This window comes from Suillus discolor (genome assembly GCF_016758755.1).
Source record: "Suillus discolor strain FC423 chromosome Unknown F5147scaffold_6, whole genome shotgun sequence".
Lineage (NCBI taxonomy): Eukaryota > Fungi > Basidiomycota > Agaricomycetes > Boletales > Suillaceae > Suillus > Suillus discolor.
In genome coordinates, this window is record NW_024541253.1 from 161,202 (window position 1) to 180,250 (window position 19,049).

General features: G+C 47.1%; 6 protein-coding genes across 6 annotated transcripts; 3 read left to right on the forward strand and 3 right to left on the reverse strand.

The window, feature by feature from the left end:
* Positions 1–733: 733 nt before the first annotated feature.
* F5147DRAFT_833642 (cora-like Mg2+ transporter protein-domain-containing protein) lies at positions 734–3,133 on the forward strand (the record flags this gene model as incomplete). Its single annotated transcript, XM_041443879.1, has 8 exons — positions 734–813; positions 868–1,210; positions 1,263–1,339; positions 1,389–1,515; positions 1,636–1,696; positions 1,752–2,026; positions 2,077–2,448; positions 2,501–3,133. The coding sequence occupies 8 exons, from the start codon at positions 734–736 to the stop codon at positions 2,759–2,761; spliced, it is 1,596 nt and encodes a 531-aa protein (XP_041297533.1). The 3' UTR covers positions 2,762–3,133.
* An 840-nt stretch (positions 3,134–3,973) lies between these two features.
* On the forward strand, positions 3,974–6,690 carry F5147DRAFT_672799 (uncharacterized protein). The gene is made up of 18 exons (XM_041435689.1): positions 3,974–4,295; positions 4,350–4,362; positions 4,425–4,487; positions 4,540–4,573; positions 4,632–4,651; positions 4,715–4,757; positions 4,809–4,835; positions 4,939–5,020; positions 5,072–5,175; positions 5,228–5,254; positions 5,305–5,326; positions 5,381–5,545; positions 5,596–5,673; positions 5,731–5,742; positions 5,816–5,822; positions 5,878–6,339; positions 6,397–6,466; positions 6,531–6,690. The coding sequence occupies exons 1-16, from the start codon at positions 4,264–4,266 to the stop codon at positions 6,298–6,300; spliced, it is 1,152 nt and encodes a 383-aa protein (XP_041297534.1). The 5' UTR covers positions 3,974–4,263; the 3' UTR covers positions 6,301–6,339; positions 6,397–6,466; positions 6,531–6,690.
* A 409-nt stretch (positions 6,691–7,099) lies between these two features.
* F5147DRAFT_672811 (kinase-like domain-containing protein) lies at positions 7,100–9,616 on the reverse strand. The gene is made up of 10 exons (XM_041435690.1): positions 9,320–9,616; positions 8,886–9,200; positions 8,695–8,828; positions 8,587–8,646; positions 8,469–8,534; positions 8,294–8,416; positions 8,079–8,209; positions 7,947–8,023; positions 7,553–7,895; positions 7,100–7,497 (listed from the first exon to the last, which is right to left on the reverse strand). The coding sequence occupies exons 1-10, from the start codon at positions 9,431–9,433 to the stop codon at positions 7,493–7,495; spliced, it is 1,368 nt and encodes a 455-aa protein (XP_041297535.1). The 5' UTR covers positions 9,434–9,616; the 3' UTR covers positions 7,100–7,492.
* F5147DRAFT_672814 (FAS1 domain-containing protein) lies at positions 9,612–11,482 on the reverse strand. Its single transcript, XM_041435691.1, has 7 exons — positions 11,431–11,482; positions 11,313–11,380; positions 10,944–11,109; positions 10,666–10,891; positions 10,311–10,617; positions 10,026–10,261; positions 9,612–9,964 (listed from the first exon to the last, which is right to left on the reverse strand). Exons 2-7 carry the CDS (start codon positions 11,331–11,333, stop codon positions 9,877–9,879), a joined length of 1,044 nt encoding a protein of 347 aa, XP_041297536.1. The 5' UTR covers positions 11,334–11,380; positions 11,431–11,482; the 3' UTR covers positions 9,612–9,876.
* Positions 11,483–11,554: 72 nt separating this feature from the next.
* F5147DRAFT_344931 (uncharacterized protein) lies at positions 11,555–12,161 on the forward strand. The gene is made up of 2 exons (XM_041429306.1): positions 11,555–11,937; positions 11,992–12,161. Exon 1 carries the CDS (start codon positions 11,633–11,635, stop codon positions 11,858–11,860), a length of 228 nt encoding a protein of 75 aa, XP_041297537.1. The 5' UTR covers positions 11,555–11,632; the 3' UTR covers positions 11,861–11,937; positions 11,992–12,161.
* Positions 12,162–13,816: 1,655 nt separating this feature from the next.
* Positions 13,817–15,922, reverse strand: F5147DRAFT_605042 (uncharacterized protein). The gene is made up of 3 exons (XM_041432315.1): positions 15,484–15,922; positions 15,247–15,428; positions 13,817–15,192 (listed from the first exon to the last, which is right to left on the reverse strand). Exons 1-3 carry the CDS (start codon positions 15,665–15,667, stop codon positions 14,056–14,058), a joined length of 1,503 nt encoding a protein of 500 aa, XP_041297538.1. The 5' UTR covers positions 15,668–15,922; the 3' UTR covers positions 13,817–14,055.
* Between the last annotated feature and the right edge of the window lie 3,127 nt (positions 15,923–19,049).

Sequence of the window (19,049 nt, forward strand, 5' to 3'; positions counted from 1 at the left end):
GGCGCGTCGGTGTAGCGCTCGAGTTGAATGGGTAGTCCAATTAGGCGAGTACAATTCAGGGTGAGCACTGACTCACTGAGTACTGAGCAGCAAAGCGATATATTCGGCAAAAAACGCCTCATCAACGCGACTGTCGGAACTTCTCTAAATTACGGTAAAGTTCAAACTTACTTTTAGTTTTTGACGCCTGCAGGGCCTTGATCGAAGGGGCTTTCAATTTTTTTTGGAAAACAAGGTGCATATTACTTTCGACTGCTCTCAATTCAAAGTATCTTGAAATGTTGCGTTCAGAGGCATGGTTGCTGTTCTTGTGAAAACTTACTGCCCTATTCAATTCATGCGGTACGCGTTCAAAAGGAGCACCACACCTCGACCGCGTTCCAGAGCGTCTATTGCGCTCAGACGAAGAAGGTCCCTACTTGCCGCTCAGATACCTCATGTATCTCAGGGTGCATTCATAACTAAGGCCCTTCTAGGTTAGTGGATGAAGATAAGAGGGCTAGGCAAGAGGATTTTTTGCAGGAGGTTCTGATTTCGGTGTGCTTCTTGTGGGAATGGTTTGCCAATAGCCGCTCATATCTGATGTGTTAGTCGTGCTGCTGACCCGTGCACAATGCACAGGACAGGTTGAAGCATGGCATTCATCAGTACCTTGGTGTGCTGACATGATACCACAACCAGATATAAAATCAGAATTCATGTGGGGATGAACTGACTCCAACTCAGCCGCATCATGAAACACACAAAACATCCTAATGCTCCCCAAGATATAAAAAAGGGTACAGTTTCGCTACGTGTAGTGCCCGATCCCATGTAAGTTCTGTTCGTGTCCTCATTATTTCCTTGTTTATGCCCTTCCACTGGCAGATACCGACATGCAGCTCCGTCGGGACCATGGCCATGGATGAACTTAGACGTTGAGTCTGAGTCTGACTTGACTGATACGGCCGTCATGGATAAATCCTGGCCGAACTATCCTCAGAACAAGTTCAGGAACTGGACGGCAGATCCAGTACAGCGAAGTAAGATGTTCGAAAAGTGCTCGAAGGATCAGTCTAGCACTATATACTGGATGTATGTGTGTGACTCCGAAGACGTCACAGACGTCGCCAAGAGGTTTACCATCCCAGATATGGAAAAAGGCAACCTTGGCACTACAGTAAGGACGGCTGAGGATCAGGATAATTTTTGGGAAACGTTAGGGAAAGACGTGAGTCTTATGTTAAATGTTGTATGCTTGCTAAATAAAATGGGATTTGTAGCGACCAGAGGGGATCCGAGTGCGATCGTTGTTTGTGGATGATTTGACGTCACCAGTCTTGCGCATGCTAGGGACAAGGTATGTGGCGTCTTTTACTCGTCTACATGCTCTGACACCTCATACATAGATACAACATTGAACCGTTCTTTTTCACGTCCTCCCTCAATTGGATACCCTCACGATATCAGGAAGCGCCTCGTCATAGAGAAGGAGATCATAAGTCCAAACCTTCCATTTTGAGTCGCATGGCTCATGTGAGTGATAGATATCACTATTACCCTGCCATTTTTACGATCACAAAAGAAATCGCAATCGCCAACTGACTCTAGACCATTGGACTGTAAGACTGGTTAGTGGCTCATCACGTGTCATAGTCATCCGATTTACCTCCGGCAGATACCCTGATCGATATCCAGGCCCCTTTTTCGACAGGCGGTATGTGTATTGACATCCTCACATCAATACATTCACGCTAAAACGTCCCTCCTAGATGGCCGTATGCTCTTCATTGATCTCCTCGCAATCCACATGGTCCGCCACGTGAAAGAAAGCACTATCATATCCTATCATCCCGAATCTACAGGGCTGCGAACATCTGGGAAGCACCTCCGCTCGCTCATACAGCTCGTGGGGAAAAGTGTGTACTGGCAAAAAATATTTGACAAGTCCAAAGACCCGACATTTCTCTTCCTCGCATTTTTATGGTATGCGCTATATGAGTGGGATGAGTCCCTTGATTCGCTGTACCGCTATGTTAGCGAGCTGGTACGTGGCTCTCGCGCAGCGTGGAAGTAATGTTACTCAAGCGCATCCAGGAATTGCAAGTACTGCATCTGGATAATATCGCACTCACACATGACCTTCATGTTCTTGAAGCGCGTCTTTTACACTATCAATCACTCCTCCATGGCTTCGAGGTATCAGTAAAGTTTATCGAGACGAACCTCAATCCGGCCATGGAGGGTGCTACCGCCGAAGAGCGTATGGAGTCTGATGCACTTATGAAGAAAGAATGCGACAATCTACTCAGCGAAATTGATCGCCTGGAAAGGCGACGGATGATGCTGAGCAGTCGACTGAAGAATGCGATGGAACTTGCATTTGCGATCGTCAATACTGAGGACAGTAGGCGGATGCAGAGGTTCACATACCTCACGATAGTCTTCATACCAGCAAGTTTTATTGCGGTAAGTATAGAATTCTTATGGACAGATCCTTTCTGATTGCGTATGTCCTCAGTCTGTCTTTGGTATGAACGTTATAGAGATCGACAATGGGACACAAACACTCGCTCACTATGCGATGGCCACCGTTGTCCTCACTCTTTTAACGATTTACATCGTCATTATGCTTCAGAAACAGAACATCGTCCACAGACGCGAGGCGACCTTGCTGCAGCGCGCAGTGTGGCCCATTCATTTACTGTGGTGGATTATTCCCCCTCTACAACATGTGTGGGTGTCACAGTACAAGAAATCGCCAGCAGATGACATAGCGTGATGATATGGATTCAGACATATACATACTCACAGTAACATACCCGTAAAATATTTCATGCTACATTCACTGTTTTTGGCGGAAGAATCTAGCGCCTGGAAACCACATCTCCAGCGAGACGGGAAGAACCGACCTCAGGCCAAAACGCTCCTCACAGCCATGATTGTGGAAGGTGTGGAATGTCCCAATCCGATTAGTGGGCTCAAGAGCACGGCGAGACGGAAAATTGAGTGTGTCGCTACTGTTCGGCTGCCAAGCTGTGGCGTACCAGTAGTGTAACGTAAAAAGACCTCGGAAACCTTGTCAGCTCTGATAAATAGTATGTAGTCTCTAGAAAATACTCAACTCTCCAAGCTTAGCTCTACCAGTTCTAAGTTCTTTGATAAACGATAATTGATTGAGACCTTGCGGGAAAACATGAGCGTAAAACTATGTACATACCCCCTGAGGCGTAGGCGGACAGACCCGTAACCGCCGGACACGGCCTCCCGGGACCCGGACATTCGAATTCCCAGACTTTCTGACATTTCCTGGCCAGCCTAAGCGGCAGCCTCACCGGTGCACCCTGCTCCTCCCTGTAGAAGTTGCTACTAACATTAGAGGGGTCGTATACTAGCTATAATTCACTGTGCCTCATTTACAAGAAAAAGAGCGAAAATAATAATGGACTTGTTATGTAAGTTTGCTGAGCGGTGAACGAGGTCCGAGTTTTCACCTAAGTTTTGGCTCGTACCTTGGTGTAGGAGCCGAACAGTTTGGAGTGGTAATAGGTCACTCATAACCGTGGAAAATCAGAGTAACCATGATTTTCCAACGATATGTACATATCCAGCGTGTCGTACAGGTGAGGTCACCGGCACTGCCTTCCGCCATAACTTTTGCACAGGCGATGCGGTTGGCAGGCACCCAAATTGCAATGCGCACGACAGAGGCACACCAGTCACTGTCAGGACCGTCCCTGCAGTCGAGGCAGACGTTCAGCACTGCTATGTTTGTATGTCGAAAAAGTCGCAGCGATGCTTGTATGGACAGTGTGCGACCGCCGCGATACCACTGCTTCACAAGTTCGTCGGTTCAACGTCAGATGATCAACTGGCAATTATAGCGGCTTTGATAGTATTATTAGACTCAAATCTCGACTCGTGGGCTGTGCGGGTACGGCCTGATGGCCGGAATCCGTGACACATTTTGACGTCACTTGCCTACAAAACGGGGCAACAACGTTATCCGAGTCGCCTATTTACCTGCCAGTAGTCGCCATAACTTGGACAGGCGTACATATGAACGAATGTTTGTTATCATGAGCGCCCATGCCAGTGCTACTGAGTATTATAAAATGCGCTTATAACAACATGGTGACTGACGTTTTCTCCGTCCTCCATAGTTCAATACAGACTCGAACCTTTCGGGGTTGACAATCCTAAAACCTTCAAGCCTGAAGCACACCTTACTACTGACTAGGCCGTTCCCGTAGATAGGCGGTGCATTCACTAGCGAAGGAAACAATGCAGACGATCAGTCAGGACTTGACAGAAACGTAAGTCGTACTTGCCTATTGTTCGTCTTTGCATATTGATTCCCGTCTTTTCAGGCGTCAAACGATTGTACGTTGACCTTCATGATGGTCTACTGTTGCAGTGGCTGACATACATATCTTATGATTTAGTATGTTGGGATCGTAGGTTTCACCATATTGATTTGGGATCACCTCGTTACCAGTGGAGATGAGGTACGACATTAGCAATTGTACCAGATTCAGTGAAACTCAACATAATACTTAGATTGAATTTATCTGGCAAGGCCGTAAAGGGATCTGTGAGTGGCATCACCGATATGGGTATGCACTAGTATCTGAAAGACTAAAACTGCTTAGTTGTATACTTGTTTCTACTGGTATGTATATGTATTGGCAATATCTGCCAGTTAAAACCTCACATGTATGGGTCTATGTCTCAGAACCGATACCTCACTCCTCTCGGCTTTATCGTTAATCTGGTTGGTGAGTACATCATCTTTGGCTCATAACTTTATCCGTGACCTCTACTACTAGCATACAACCTACCTTCATGGGACTACGCAGTGAGTTGTGATATTTTATACCCACTACCAGTGATGAATCTTACGAACTTGACTGCAGAGGTCAGCATTGCACTGTACCACTGGATTTAGTTGACATTGTCCAAGTTGCCTGCATTTTGTCCGATACGAAGGGGCCATGACAGCTATAGGAATTGAGATAGTCGGGCTAATGATGCTGATAAGGTGAAGTTTGTTCCCTTCTCAGAAAGCATCTACTGATGATGGAGCACACAGGGTCATTGCAATGTATAGATATCAACGGGCTGCCATTGTGTTGGCTGTATTCTTACTGCTAGCTTGGATTGTAGTAACTGCGTGGTTATTGAGTCATGGTGGACGTATGTTTTTACCTTCGTCACGCTATGCATGAGTTTATGACAAAGCCCCCAGCCATTGTACACACAGACAACGTTCACTGTGAGATTACTCATTTTTCGCACACGATGACCTTGTTCACATTTTTACAGCTTGTACCATGGTGTTCAATTCGTATGTCCTTATATACAACTGACGTGCATATGTGAGTTCTGAAACACTTGTCAGCGGCAGTGTTACTTGGGTTTCGGCCTCGGCTTCAGCTTGGTTACCTCTCCTCTACGACACGTATATCCTTGGTTTGACGTTGAACTGCACGCTTCCTTTGATCCGCAATAAAGAAGCGGGTCATGTTATTCGTACTCTCGTCGCAGACGGATTACTGTATTACAGGTGCGCAAGTCAGGTTCTCCGTGTAGCGGCAGAGCTCACCAGGGATACAGCGTCATCTGCACCGTAAATCTGGTATTGACTATCATGATCATTAGGGCTCCTGAGGGGGTGAAAAATATCGCCGCACAGTACGCACATCTTCGTTTTTACCCTGATCTTGTTTACTTACAATACACTATGCATAGGCTTGAACTTGTGTGAGTCTTTATTGTAAACTACGAGTAACAACGATTGACCGACATTATTACATTACACATTATTACATTACAGTCTCACTGTGAGCACGAACTGAAGTGTGTATGTGGCATAGCCTGACCATTTCCGGCCAACAGGTCACAATGATGTCAAGGATCACTCTGAACCTCAAGAAGCAAGCATATTATGGACCTAGTCCCCTTCACTCGCGAGTGGACAGTATTATCCTGACTACACGTAATCATGCCATATCAACACCTTCAGGAGAAGTTGTCGTTCTCAGCCAATTGCGGTCACATTCTGTCCCATCCGCGGCGCACCTCGAGTTCAGCAGCCGTGCGCGATCTGGCTCGACAAGTTCTCTTACCCCCACTGTGCAGGCCATCACTTTCGCAGAAAATCCATCGATACCCATTACTCGGTCTCGTTCGAGCAAGATATATTTCGCCACCGATGTCTCATCTGCCCAAACTACCGCAGGTGTTAGTCCAGTTTTCGAGCATACCGACCGGCCTTCAGCCTCAAATTCCGACTGGTGGAATACTGCTGACATTGTATAATCTAAATCATATTACTGCTTCTCCACCTAGACAATAGTTCTTGTTTAATGTCCGTTAGGGCAGAGCCCTATGGTAGCTAATACCTACAGTACGTACCATGTCTGTCACAGTCTCGCTTTGTACGTTGTGATGACTATTCTGAAGATTGCGAAAACGGAGACGCCAACTGAAGGCGAATGATAGAGTTGCAAATCAGAATTTTGGATCGGACTTCCACCCCGGTTGCTTACTCTTCTCTCGGTTCGGGTGGAGTGACGTCTTCAAAGGACCGCTCCAGTCTCTTGGTGTGCGCTACTAATGTACTTGAACAAGGGGATGCAAGTGAGACTCGGACCATGTACATGAGTCAAATATAGATGAGGTTGCCTATGTAAGTTCGATATGGCGCATTGTAAGTAGAGTAAGATCTGGTGCAGGAGAGCTTGATTAGCGCAGAATTTAGCGCTGCCGCACAGGCCGAAGCGCTTCCAAAGTTTTTCCAAGGATCAAAGACTAAAGTGCAGTATTAAACTTAAACTCCGCTACGGCACATCGGCAGGAGACACTTCAACTATCTCACCCAATTCCACTTTAATCGCAGTCGTTCCACCTCGTAATGAGGTAGGTGTATTAGAGGAGGATAATGTCCATGAAAATTTTTGTGAAAGTGCCGACTTCTGTGTGGTGCCGACTGCACCGGAAGGATCGTAAGCACAACGTCAGGTAAAATTTCCTGGTAAATGAAAGATTTAGGTTAGGTTGTGTATACTCACGTACACGTTCATAGCCTGAGTTCGTGATGAACGGAAGAACGTTCACAATCTTTAAAAAACAACATCCTCGGCATATCAACCCTGCTGGCCACTATCTTAGGCGATAAATATGTACAACGGCCAAAATCGAATAGCAGCTAGGTGATTAAGCTGTGCGTAGTGTTACATCACATATAACTTACGGCGGACTTCAAGATCCACGGGATATAACCCTTACAATCCAAAAAACTTCCTCGGCATATCGAACCACATCTGCCGACCAGAAACGGGTGAAGAACTCTGCCATGGAACCTTTCCTCCATGTAGGTATCCCGGAACCTTCAGCTCTGACTCGTCATCAGCTGCAACGTACAACTCCGAGGTATCCACTCGTTCCACCAGGTGAACTGCTTCCTTTTGCGAGAGAGACGCGGCATGCGATGGAAAGGCTGTCCTGCTATTCACACTGGACTCACTGGTAGTCAAACAAACATCAGGGGCACTGGAAACATCCCCCTTACCCAGCTGATCACCTTTGTCATCCGGCCCTATGACTTTCACGTTCTCGTTCGATCCTGGGTCGATCCCACCTAATGAGAGCGATGCCAGAGCTTCGTCGGGCACGTCATGGAATTCGCAATCTGCAGTATCTTCTTCAACTTCTTCCTCGCCTCCGTCAGCGTGCAGATGGTCTTCTCCCCAGCCGCCGCTGCCTGTACTTGAAGCCGTACTTGGTCGTCTGCTGAACCGGTTGATAATGCGCGCTGACATGATAGCGGTGCGCCACCTCTTGCGGGCGTCGAAATTTTCTCTGAGACCCGAGATGACGTCGTGTTCGGTAGAAGCCTTGTGCGTCGTCAACCACTATCAACGCTGTTAACGCAGAATTACGTGGATGATGGACTCGTGACCTACATGATTGTTCAGAGCTTGTTGTGCAGTAGGTCGTTGCGATGGATGGGGGTTCAACAAAAGTTTAATGAATGTCTTCGCTGTATGGGTTGATATTAGCACACATACAACTAACGCCATCGACCATCAGCTCACCCTCATCGGAGACTTTGGACCAGTATCGCTCATGAAACTCGATCTTGGCTTCTGTGGTCTCCCGAATCATCTCGTTTGTATCATCTCCTCTGAACGGCGAGTAACCGCAGAGCAGAACATAAGCGATGACACTGTAAGGAGGTCGCGGTGTTAGCGCCGTCAATTTTTGATCACAAACATGAGGTTTGATGCGATAAAGATAAACAAGCGCTTACCCCGTTGACCAGATATCGACTGCTTTCCCGTGGCCTTGCTTGTTAAGAACCTCGGGAGCGACGTAGCCAAAGCTCCCGGCCAGCGAATGCAGCTGCTCTTCCGGAGAATGCAGATGTTTTGCACTTCGAATGAAGGCGTCATTGAGACATAAGTTCAGGAAGGGTGACCCCTCACATTCCGAAGTCAGCGATCACAATATCGCTATCCGGGTCCTTCGTTCGGTACAAAATATTCTCGGGTCTGTACACGTATCAAATCAATGATGCGACATTCTCGGTTTAGGAGAACATACTTCAAGTCCCTATGCACGATATCATGGTCGTGTAGGTACTTCACTCCCGACAAGATGGACCTGAGACGATTCGTCAATTGTGAAGAGTGTGCAATTCGTAAAGCATACCGAATGACTGCAACGGCGTCATTCTCAGTAAATTTTCCTCTTTGCAGTATACGTTCAAAGAGCTCGCCACCGACAGCTAGCTCAAAAACAAGATAATACTTGGACCGAGACTCGAACCACTCATAAAACTTGACCTACATTGATCTCGGAGGTCAGACACACATCAAAAAGTCTGGCCGCAAAACACGAACAATATTAGGGTGGTCAAGACCCTTCAGGACATCCATCTCGCCCCAGACAGCAGCTTCGTTGCCCTTTACTTTCTTCTTTGGAATGACCTTTAATGCAACCTCTTTCACTATTGCGACGGGGTTATGTCCTCCTGGTGATGAGGGGACGGAAGAGCTAGTATGTGCTCGAGAAACGGACCTCTTCATATGATGCGGATGGAGAAGAGGAATGGAAGATCGACCGGAGGTGTGGTCAGTTGGAGATGATGGCGATGTGGGGAATGCCCCTTTTTGCGAAACATCGGCTAGATCAGGGGGAACTTGCCATGTCGCTCTCTAAGGTGCATGATTTTGTAATTAGATCATCGGTAGGATAGCCATATAGAAGGTGGAGAAGGTAGATATGCCTCAGCCTAGCTATAGTGACCGTACGGGTCGATAATTCAAAATCTCACCATGACTTTTCCAAACGTCCCTGATCCAAGAATTTCGTGAATCTCATACGACTGTTTTTTCACGAAACTGGGAGGCTGAGGAAGCAAGGCTTCTTTCAGTGATAAGTGTTTCATGGTAGGATTGATGGCGCGTTCGACGTAGAGGGATGGTATATAGCGTTCAGCAGCTCAAATAAGCAGTGCAACAATGCCCATAAACCACTAAGGTAAGGCGTGGAGCAAGCCCTAGTGAACGTTCTCAGGCCTGGAAGGGCACAGTCGTCAAAGACTCAGGGCATCGCCATGGCACTCGTTCCCTATACAATAATACTTGTCCGATAAAGAAACTTTAAAAAAAGATGAAACCTAGTATGTATTTCTATTGAATCATTATTCCCAGTAATTGATGACAATATATTAGAGCAGGCTAAAAATACAATTGTGAGATAAACAATGCACACATAAACGAAAAAATACACAAAACAAGATGTTTAATGAGCAACTATGCCACTGAATACACCCATTGGTCTCGGCAATAATATTCCAAGCTCAGAGGCTCATCCAATTCAACGATTCTTTCAATGGCCAGCAGAAGTAGTAGGCGTAACGCCCACCGGGCCGGTCTGAATAGTGGTCGATGTGGCAACTGAAGTAGCCGATTGATAGCTATCGGAAAAGCAAGATATCAATAATGAGTGATGTCGTACTACTGACATATGATACGCACGCAGAGACCGCAGCGGAAACGTTAACTTTCGTGTCGAGAAGAACGCTATCGATCACATGAACGACTCCATTGGACGTCAAAACGTCTGATCGCATGATACGCGCCCAATTGGAGCCGGCGCTGGACACATACACTCCAGAGGAGTTGGTCTTGAAAGCGAAGGGTTCCCCAGAGGCTGATGTATAATTATTTCCATTCGTGAATCCTGGCGAGTAAACAGTCGTGCCATTGATGATCTGGATATGGAGTCAAACCAAGCAAAATGAGCTGCATGAAAGGACAAACGTGATTCCCGAAAAGCGCAATCAGTGCAGTATTATTTGGCAGCAAACCGCTAATACAGCTCGCTGACGCAATAGCAGTATTATTTGGCGCAAAGATTGTGATACCGTGGGCATTGTTGAGCACATCGAGCAGTGTCGAATCAGTGGTGGGGATATTAATGGATGAAAGCCCGCCCGCAACGCTGGTGACGTCGTAAGTACTATTAGCGAGAGTATCAGACAAATTTTGAGGGATCTGGAGGACAGAGTTGATGACAAGGACTTGGATATTTTGATAGGTCGTCTTGTTTACTACCGGAACAGTTGTGCTAAATGCCACTTAGAAAAAGTTAATCAATAGACATGGGAAGTCTCACCCATTATTGAGCACAAATAGGCCATCACTTCCGTTAGACCACGCTAAAACCTGCGATTCATTTCCTTCCAGCCTGACAAGTGAGGAATCGTTGAGCAGCGTTCGCCCAAGGGTGATGTTTGGATATGGCGAGGTTTGATCGGTAAAATTGCCGGACACAACATGGTATGAAAGGAGATCCAGAACAGATGTGGGATCGCTTGTGAGATTCATAGGAGAGGAGCTAACTGTAAAACAAGAGTGAAGTACCATTCTTCGTTTGTATGTTAGAGTACCTACAAGCCTGATTGTTGGGTGCAAACAACGTCCAGTTTCCCGTAGAGAGTGACTGTGCCACTTGCTGCCCATTATTTGAGTTGTTTAATGCAGCACTCGCAGAAGCCAGCGTTGTAAGCCCATCAGTGTTTAATGTTTGGACAAGGCCAGCTAGGTATTGCTGCCAAGACTGGCCAAAAACTGCAGGGAGAAGAGTGAGAAGAACAAGCGATGCAAACATGATAATGATATGATGGATGTTCGGAGGAACAGTGATTTCGGGGTGTTCTTAAAGCTTAGATACCCACCATTTGTAAGATTTATGATGCAATGCGCAGCGCATCTCTATTCACCCCCATGATCGGAATGTCATAGGGGCAGAGCGCAACTGACCTTCTCAAATGCCGCCAACATGCCGAGTTCGAACGAAATGTTGTAAGTGGATTCGTAGTATCGGAAAGCTGTTTAAAAGAATCAACAAGACACTAGAGAAGATATTTAACTTACTGACCTGCTTAGTACTAGCGAGCCCTTGGGGCTCTCAATCGTCGAGGGACTCGAGTTGCAATTTGATGGATTGACATGAAAATGCTAATTTAGTGTGCTGACTAAGTGTAGCGTTGCAAACTCCGCGACGGCCTCGCCGCTGGGAACCTCTGTGCACTCGACCTTTTTTCATTCCCAAAGCACCCGCACCACAGAGAAACACAGACATGGCTCGTCGCGCAGCACCAGCAAACGCAACACCTGCATTCTTTACAGCACCTCCACGCCGTCAAATCTCTGATCCAAACGAGTCTGCTTTCTCCCGCTTCATTCGAGAGCAAATCACTTCTCCAGAAAAATTACCCGGGAACATCAGCATCATGACGGGAGTTAGTGTGTTTGCGGCTGGCATATTTGTCGCCAGGACATGGGGAGACATGTTGGTACCTGCATGAGCAAGGCAGAGACAAAAAGCAGGATGAGTTTGGCGGTGTTCTCCTGCAGTGGCCGTCACTACCCCCAAAATGGCTTGGTAAGTCAATTATTTGTGGTGTGGATAGGGTCTCCTAATTTATCGACCATTTAGAAAGCTGTTGACACATCATGTTGTACCTGCATATCTCCACCTTGATCCGTCCATGACCGAACGTAATAGCTAGCTCACCCATAATTTCATCCAGTCTTAGATGGTTGGATAGGTTGTTCCCAATGCATATTGCCGTTTATTGTGATTGCGTCCCATCAGGTCATCTGAATGCTGGTTACAGCAATGTTAGGCTGGAAGATGGGCCACGTGCATTGCAACCACTGCTGGCTATGATTCATGAAGTTATTCGCACAAGAAGCAACCAATATTCTCGCAAGTTCTCAAAGCTGTTCTGTATGGAACGTTTGTCAAACCAACTGACATGCGTGATAAGTGTTTCACCTTCAAATCCGCGGTAAAGAACACCGACAAAATAGGATATTTCTCGGAAATATTGACAACCGATCGGAATCAGTATGAGGGTGCGTGCATACGTATCTCCACAGCACGATCTGGCCGTGGCCTATGATGTAGTCTAACGTTGCTGCAGAATATTTGCGGTCATATTGTTTTATTGAATTTATTTTACGGAATGCAGGGGCCACCAAAGAGCTTGGTTTCCCGCGCTCGGCCCACAGTTTCAAGCTCAATCGTCTCCGATTGTTTTCTATTAACCACCGTGGGCGGCTCGCTCTGTTTGCCACGGCACTCCCTCCCACTTTGTGAGCGATCTCACACGACGTAACTGTCGCTACTCACGTCCTTGCGCCAGCAAAATTCGCTGGTTGAGATTATCCGTTTGTAGATCAGTGTTGTACTTCTTTATTTAAAAAAAGATTTCACAGCCTTATCAGGGAAACAGGTGTGCTGGGGACACATAACGAGCGCCTGGAATATCCTCGTGGCTTTCCTGCTTTTCTGGGAAAACTCGGACCATATGCTTTAAGTGGACCTAGAACCACGCGTGAGTAGTGCTACACTTTATAGTTTGAACCACTTAGCCTGAATTGACACTAGCAAGACCTTGGCCACATTCAGGGTACCATCGTACCTGGTCACTCGCTACTATCCGACCTGCGGCACAGTGACAAGAATGCGCCGGCGCTGTCCTATCAGGAAATTGACCAACCAAGTCCCACATATCGCCGACAGGCCTAAGTCGTGCTTCCTCCATCCACGGTTCAGGACGATGCCCTCGATTCTGAGTTATCTCCGACAGATTTATGAATAACCTACGCCATTGCCATGATAAAGACCGGGATTGGCAAGCCACGACTACCCACCGGCCTGGCTGTTTGAAGATGTGTTCGACACATGTTCGTCCTATTCTATTTTCTGCCATTACGTTGACCTAGGCATGTACTTTGTTAACGCCGCTTCTTTCTAGCCGCATACGCTGGAATGTCTGCCGTTGAACCAGAACAGCGGAGACCATCTGCCAGCATGTTGTCATCCGATGGCGTGGCGGAGAATTGGAATAATACAGCTGTGGAGTACCACGTATCTTGGTGCTTCATTTTTGACGCCCAATATCAGCAAGATGGTCAGGATTCGTGCACCGCGGCCTAGATAAATTTTATTATTATCTCCATATGTTATGCCAGGTTCATGATATGCCTATACTTATAGATCACGATGTATTTTACAATAAAATGCAATACTTTCAGCTGAATCCAGGATCATGGCGACACCCGCTCAGGTGTGAAATCATTGCCTCCAAGAATGAGAAAAACTCATCCAGGTTCGCCTCTCTCCAAACACGGCGCTCGCAAACATCGGTAATCACTGGGCGATCATCTTAATTCTTTTTGGACAAGGCAGTGATTATCAATGATCAACCAACCGTTGAGTTACAGAAGTATAATAAACATTCAGATACTTGACAGTGATGTACAATGCAGGTACTACAAAGCAAAGCAAAGCAAAAACATACGATATGCAAAGAGTGCAAGAATAGTGTCCAGGCAATAGCAGATAAGCTGAGTGAACACTGAACTAATAACCTCCGTATCATGATGAAACTGAGAATGTAAATGATGAACTAAATATATGGAATCCCTTATGATCTACGCTGCCGAGAAATCATCCGTCAAATTCTATTGGTGTTCGACAAGGTTCAGCACGCTACTGGAGTTGAGAGGCAGTGTCTGTCCCCGGTCCAGCGGGGGAAGTTGTGTTCATTGATGGGGTGTGTGAGCATACCGGCATTGACTGCACAGGTGTTAAAGGTGCCGGGGCAAGAATATTCCGAAATTGCGTGTGGTATTGTTGCAAGGTTGAGCCACTACTTTGCGGATATCCGGCTTGCATTGCAGAACCTGTGGAATATTGACGGGAATGGTATGCGTCCTCTTGCCTGGGTACCACCGAGCTCCCTTGAATGTGGTCAACCGCACCGTAGTGGTGAGAAACGTCAGATATTTGTGACGGGGATTGTTGGGCTGTATACACGCTGTGGGAGCTGCTCTGAGACGGATAGAAAGAAGAGTTTAGCGTGGGAAAGCCATAGCTTGAGGAATGGGCCGATGGATTGTTCGAAGCTGATGGCCCCGAGGGGCTAGCACCCCATGACGACGGTGATACCTGAGCTACTTGGTATTGACGATGCACGTCATCTCTAGCGTGTAAAGATTGTTCTGAACTACTCTGCGACCAAGATTGGACGGGTATGCATGCTAAATCGTCTTGACTAGAACGACTGGAAGGGTGCCATTGCCCATCGCTTCCAATCTGACTTGGCAGGTAAGAAGCTGACGGGGCATGTGTTGTATTGTGCACGAAAGGGGAAAAATAAGCAGTACTCGTTGATCCGCCGCGAGGTACGGATGTGGATGGGCCCATCACGGCATCAGGCGTGACGCGCTCGTGAGAGGATAGGTACGGCGTCCGTATGTCGTTGCCACTATGGCCATGATGTGGTAACGAATCAGCGAGTTGGTAACTCGACGCTTGTGCCGGAGGCAAGTATGAAGTATCATATGTGGCCTCCGCGGACGTGCAGCCTTCTGGTCCGCTACTTTCGTATCTTTCTTGAGAATCATGATGGTATTCGACAGGAGATATTTCGCCATACTCAGGATTGGAAGACTGATCGTCGACCGAGTCCGTGGTAGAAGCAGAGTCTCCAGCCATGCCTGTGGAGTCTGCTCTTCGCTTTTTGCGGCTGTTGTTCGGTCTCCGTCTGTAAACGTAATCTGGGTACTTGAGATTGAAATTATCCTTCAGGTGCTTGGCTTGGTCGAGGTAGAACTGCTTCTCGGACTGAATAGTCTCAAGGTCAGAACTACCGTCGCAAACGTGAAGAAAATATGTTACCATGTCCATAGCATTCCATTCTCGACTCAAGACTTTGCTGACATCCCCCGTTCGCAATGATTGATTTTCCGCGGAGACTTGGGGCCGTCTCCTGCGAGCGAAAATCATGAACGCATTCATGGGACGCTTAGGCGTGCCATCCGGATTCAAGGCTTGGGATGTCAGGGAGATATTTACGTCGTCTGAAGTCATTTGAGTGAGATGTGTCATTGAGAAGATATCGAAAAGATAGCTCACCGTCGATATCTGCGTCCATCTTATTTGCATCCTGATAGAACAGGTAGAGCCCAGCGTCGTCCTCCGAACTTGAGAGAGACCCCTGGTCTTCAACTCTTCCGAGTCCTTCATGGAAGGAGACATTGAGAGGGTCGGCATATTCTGCAGTGGTTCCATGCCTTCCTTCTCGAATGAAGCGGTTCATGTCAACAATAGCAGAGGGGGGGCGGGTAAAAAGTTTCAAGCTCGGATAGTATCAAAGAACAAATTGTTGCTTTTGTAGGCGCAAGTGATGTTCCAGACGGGATTGAAAGCTAAACTGAGACTGGTTGGCAGCCACGGTCCTGGAATCAGAGACCCGTTCGCTCCTAATATGAGGAGTTTTGAAGAGGTTTGTTGACGTACTGAACCCAAGGAATAACGCATGGTGAAGTGAACCGGAACAGGCAGAATCATTAAGTCTGATCGTAAAAGTCGAGTGAACCTAGTGGTGCCTTCAGGATTCGCGGAGCTCGTTTCCTCGGGTATGGCGGCTCGCAATTACTGAGGCCGAGCGCCGCTGGCTATAGCGACCTTTCATCATGATCACTGGCGACTGTTCAAATATTTCTCCGCTTCGAAATATCCAAAATCGTGGTTGTCAATCCTGAATCCAGCACTTGCCATTAATTACGCCTCCAGAAAATCGAGTACCAATTCAGGCTAGATCTGTGCGACCTGAACGTTGAAGACCCTTAAATTTTTTGGCGCTTCGAATCCCCCCCAAAAGTAGGCTTGTCCAAGGATGGCTATAGTCATGGGCAAAAACCCTCTTTCGACACGATGACTCGTGTCGAGCGCGAGGCCCTTACGACTTATGTTAACCCAGGTTGGTCTGCTAGTGGGACTTTTTTGTTACCATACCTCCGATTGTTTTTTTTCCAATAAAATGCGAGGACCCTCATTCGATTATTTTGCTCCGGCGGAGATTGCTGAGAAATAATTTCACGCTACGCGGAAGTTACTTCCACTGCTGGATATCGAGCACAGGGTGTACAAGTCAGTTCCGTTACTCCGACTTGTCGCTGTGCTTACTCGGAGATGCCCCAAGTTGCACATTTTCCATTCTCGGTTCGGACACTTCCGCTTCATCTGCCCCAGGTCAGCCGTGAGGTTCTCTCTTTCTGGCTTCCTATCCTTGCACGCTGCATGCTTCTTTCCGCTGAACTTGTCGACGTGAACCCTAGGTTCAGGGAGCACCCTATTTCCTTGTCTGCTTAAAGTTCTTGCACAGGCATATTATGTATCATTTGCTGCGCACCTTCTGACTCCGATCAAGATCATGACATCTTGTGGCAAGCCTACTAATAGTCCACACTTGGGATAGTCCGCTTTGTGAGTGCTCTTTTAGGACGAGTCCAAGGAACAACGCGTAGCTAATGTGTCTTTCTGCTCAGGAAAGCCTCAAGGGTTAACGTAAAGGTAGAATTGCCAAGTCAGGGTCAAGCCGGGTGTGGCACGAGTAAAACTTATAGAACGATTTCAACACCGATTTTCTGAAGTAGAATCGACGGTTTGAAAATTTCCTGGACACTGAAGGTTGTGAGCATGTTTCTTCTCAATCCCAAAACAAATTCACCACATTGAGAATCTGATTGTTATTTTCCCGTCGACCGTGCGGGATTGCGTCATATTGGCAATCTCGAGATACGTCGTTTGGCAATCTTGTTCAGATCCACATGCACTGGGCTATGCTAAAGGTCAGACTAGTATCATCACCAGATCTATGCGAAGCAGATAGAAGACCAAATTTGAAATAACGAAACCTTTTCTCATGCAGTGTGACTTATGATAGGATACTTGCGCATGTTGTGTACTGCAACTGGGAGTCCAAGATTAACGAATATGTGTGTCGTCGTGGCAAAACTACCAGGTTTGCAATAACTTGCTCAAAGCCTCTGATCACACTATAATTCCTCTTGCAGACTCGAAATCCAGTCACGATAGCACTCAAACATCGCAGTCGTTCATTAATATCGCTTCGTAGCAAGAGAAGATCTCAACACGATCCAAGAAAGTTGTACCTGGATTCGGTACTTAGTCGCTTCCACCAACTGATCACTCAAATACACAACGGTTATCTCCTTGACGGCATTAAATGTAAAGGCAACAAGGGAGCCAAAGATGCGATGGATGTGATGATCTGCACCGCGCTATCAAATATCTACGTCAGTAATATTCATGATGGTCTAGTTTTCTAATTACTGAACAATAGGGGAATCGGTCGTATGTCTCTGACTCGAGGGAGGGGCAACGATCACATTCTCTTCTCGAGGACATCACGATCCAATATATGGCACCTAGACGACAAGGTGTTCGATGCCGACACTGAAGAACTCAGCAGACGATCCGATGATCGCCCTTCGAGAGAGAGTTCGATCTCGCCATCAGTCACCGTGTCAGCCTAAGTGGGAACAAGGTGATGCCGCAAGAAGGCGCATATCACAAAGTGTTCGTACCTTTTCCTTTTCTTCTTCTAAGGGTACTCCAGCACGACGACACGCAATAAGTCACACAACTTTCCACATCTCCCGAAAGGGGATTGCCCTCCGTCTCTCGTGGCACCATTGCGGGATGTGAGACACGGTACAATCAGAATTATTTGTGCAGATCGTCGAGTGGCTGTATTTTGGCGTTATCCTTGCCGCACGTTAAGTCATCGAAATTAAAGTTACACCTAGCCGCGGCTACTTACGATGACGATGTATTCTCTGACGGAGAGCGGCGAAAAGCACTGCAATTCCAGCCAACTCCGTGGCACTTCGATGATTATGGTACAGCACAAATAACCTCGGAGACCGTAGGACAACGCCACCGATTGCGGCATAAAAAACAAACTAGTCAGCTAATATGGGTAAAACCGTCATCGTCGCTCCACGTAGTTCACCGGCATCAGTTTCGAAAAGGATAGAGTTCACGTCGAGACAGCTTCTTGCCGGAAGAAAGGAGGGCGTAAGGACTAGAAGGTCTGGGCTCGAAAGTTTCGGGATCAAGGCTCCGATCTACGCAATTGTCCTGGCGATGATATCACGAAAGCCGTGTCAAAGGAGAAAAAAAAAGGGACGATTCAAAATAAGCAAAGGGCCAACAAGGTTTCAAAGTATAAAACACTAATCGGAGGCGCGGGTTAGGACAGTTCCCTTGGTAGTACGTTGATCTCCATGCGGGGGGAAAGGGTGGTCCAACTCCGAATATCTCCTTGCAGAGGTACAGAAAGTTCTGTCAGAAGTCAGCCTGTCAGATGACTCACGCATTTGATGCTGAGAGGCGTGCGCGCACTGGCACACGACCAGTAACATGCTGATTTGACATTCTGGAATCTGAAAGTACCTGAAACATCGTTTTAGATCACCTTAAGGATCTAATGTCAATATCTACCGTTCAGCTCAAGATTCTGAGCTGCCTTGCGTGATTTCCAACATGCTTGCTGTCTCACGGCTTGTGCCCATTTTCACCCGTGGGTGATACGCCACTGCTTACTTCTGTCAACCGTAGCGCTTGTTCGCGCCCGACGGACAGCGGTGCCACATTTTAGTCAGTACTTATAT

What these genes read in the sequence shown, in the direction of transcription:
- F5147DRAFT_344931 (XM_041429306.1), top strand. Translation starts at nt 11,633, where the DNA reads ATGGCTCGTCGCGCAGCACCAGCAAACGCAACACCTGCATTCTTTACA.
- F5147DRAFT_672814 (XM_041435691.1), bottom strand. Translation starts at nt 11,333, where the DNA reads ATGTTGGCGGCATTTGAGAAG. An exon ending in TGCACCCAACAATCAGGCTT is followed by an intron (nt 10,892 to 10,943) that starts GTAGGTACTCTA and finishes CTTGTTTTACAG; the next exon opens with TTAGCTCCTCTCCTATGAAT. An exon ending in TTGCGCTTTTCGGGAATCAC is followed by an intron (nt 10,262 to 10,310) that starts GTTTGTCCTTTC and finishes CTCCATATCCAG; the next exon opens with ATCATCAATGGCACGACTGT.
- F5147DRAFT_672799 (XM_041435689.1), top strand. Translation starts at nt 4,264, where the DNA reads ATGCAGACGATCAGTCAGGACTTGACAGAAAC. An exon ending in GCAAGGCCGTAAAGGGATCT is followed by an intron (nt 4,574 to 4,631) that starts GTGAGTGGCATC and finishes AAAACTGCTTAG; the next exon opens with TTGTATACTTGTTTCTACTG. An exon ending in TTGTATACTTGTTTCTACTG is followed by an intron (nt 4,652 to 4,714) that starts GTATGTATATGT and finishes TCTATGTCTCAG; the next exon opens with AACCGATACCTCACTCCTCT.
- F5147DRAFT_672811 (XM_041435690.1), bottom strand. Translation starts at nt 9,433, where the DNA reads ATGAAACACTTATCACTGAAAGAAGCCTTGCTTCCTCAGCCTCCCAGT. An exon ending in GTCTTGACCACCCTAATATT is followed by an intron (nt 8,829 to 8,885) that starts GTTCGTGTTTTG and finishes AGATCAATGTAG; the next exon opens with GTCAAGTTTTATGAGTGGTT. An exon ending in GTCGATATCTGGTCAACGGG is followed by an intron (nt 8,210 to 8,293) that starts GTAAGCGCTTGT and finishes ACCTCCTTACAG; the next exon opens with TGTCATCGCTTATGTTCTGC.
- F5147DRAFT_605042 (XM_041432315.1), bottom strand. Translation starts at nt 15,667, where the DNA reads ATGAACCGCTTCATTCGAGAAGGAAGGCATGGAACCACTGCAGAATAT. An exon ending in GATGGACGCAGATATCGACG is followed by an intron (nt 15,429 to 15,483) that starts GTGAGCTATCTT and finishes AAATGACTTCAG; the next exon opens with ACGACGTAAATATCTCCCTG. An exon ending in AATGGAATGCTATGGACATG is followed by an intron (nt 15,193 to 15,246) that starts GTAACATATTTT and finishes GAGACTATTCAG; the next exon opens with TCCGAGAAGCAGTTCTACCT.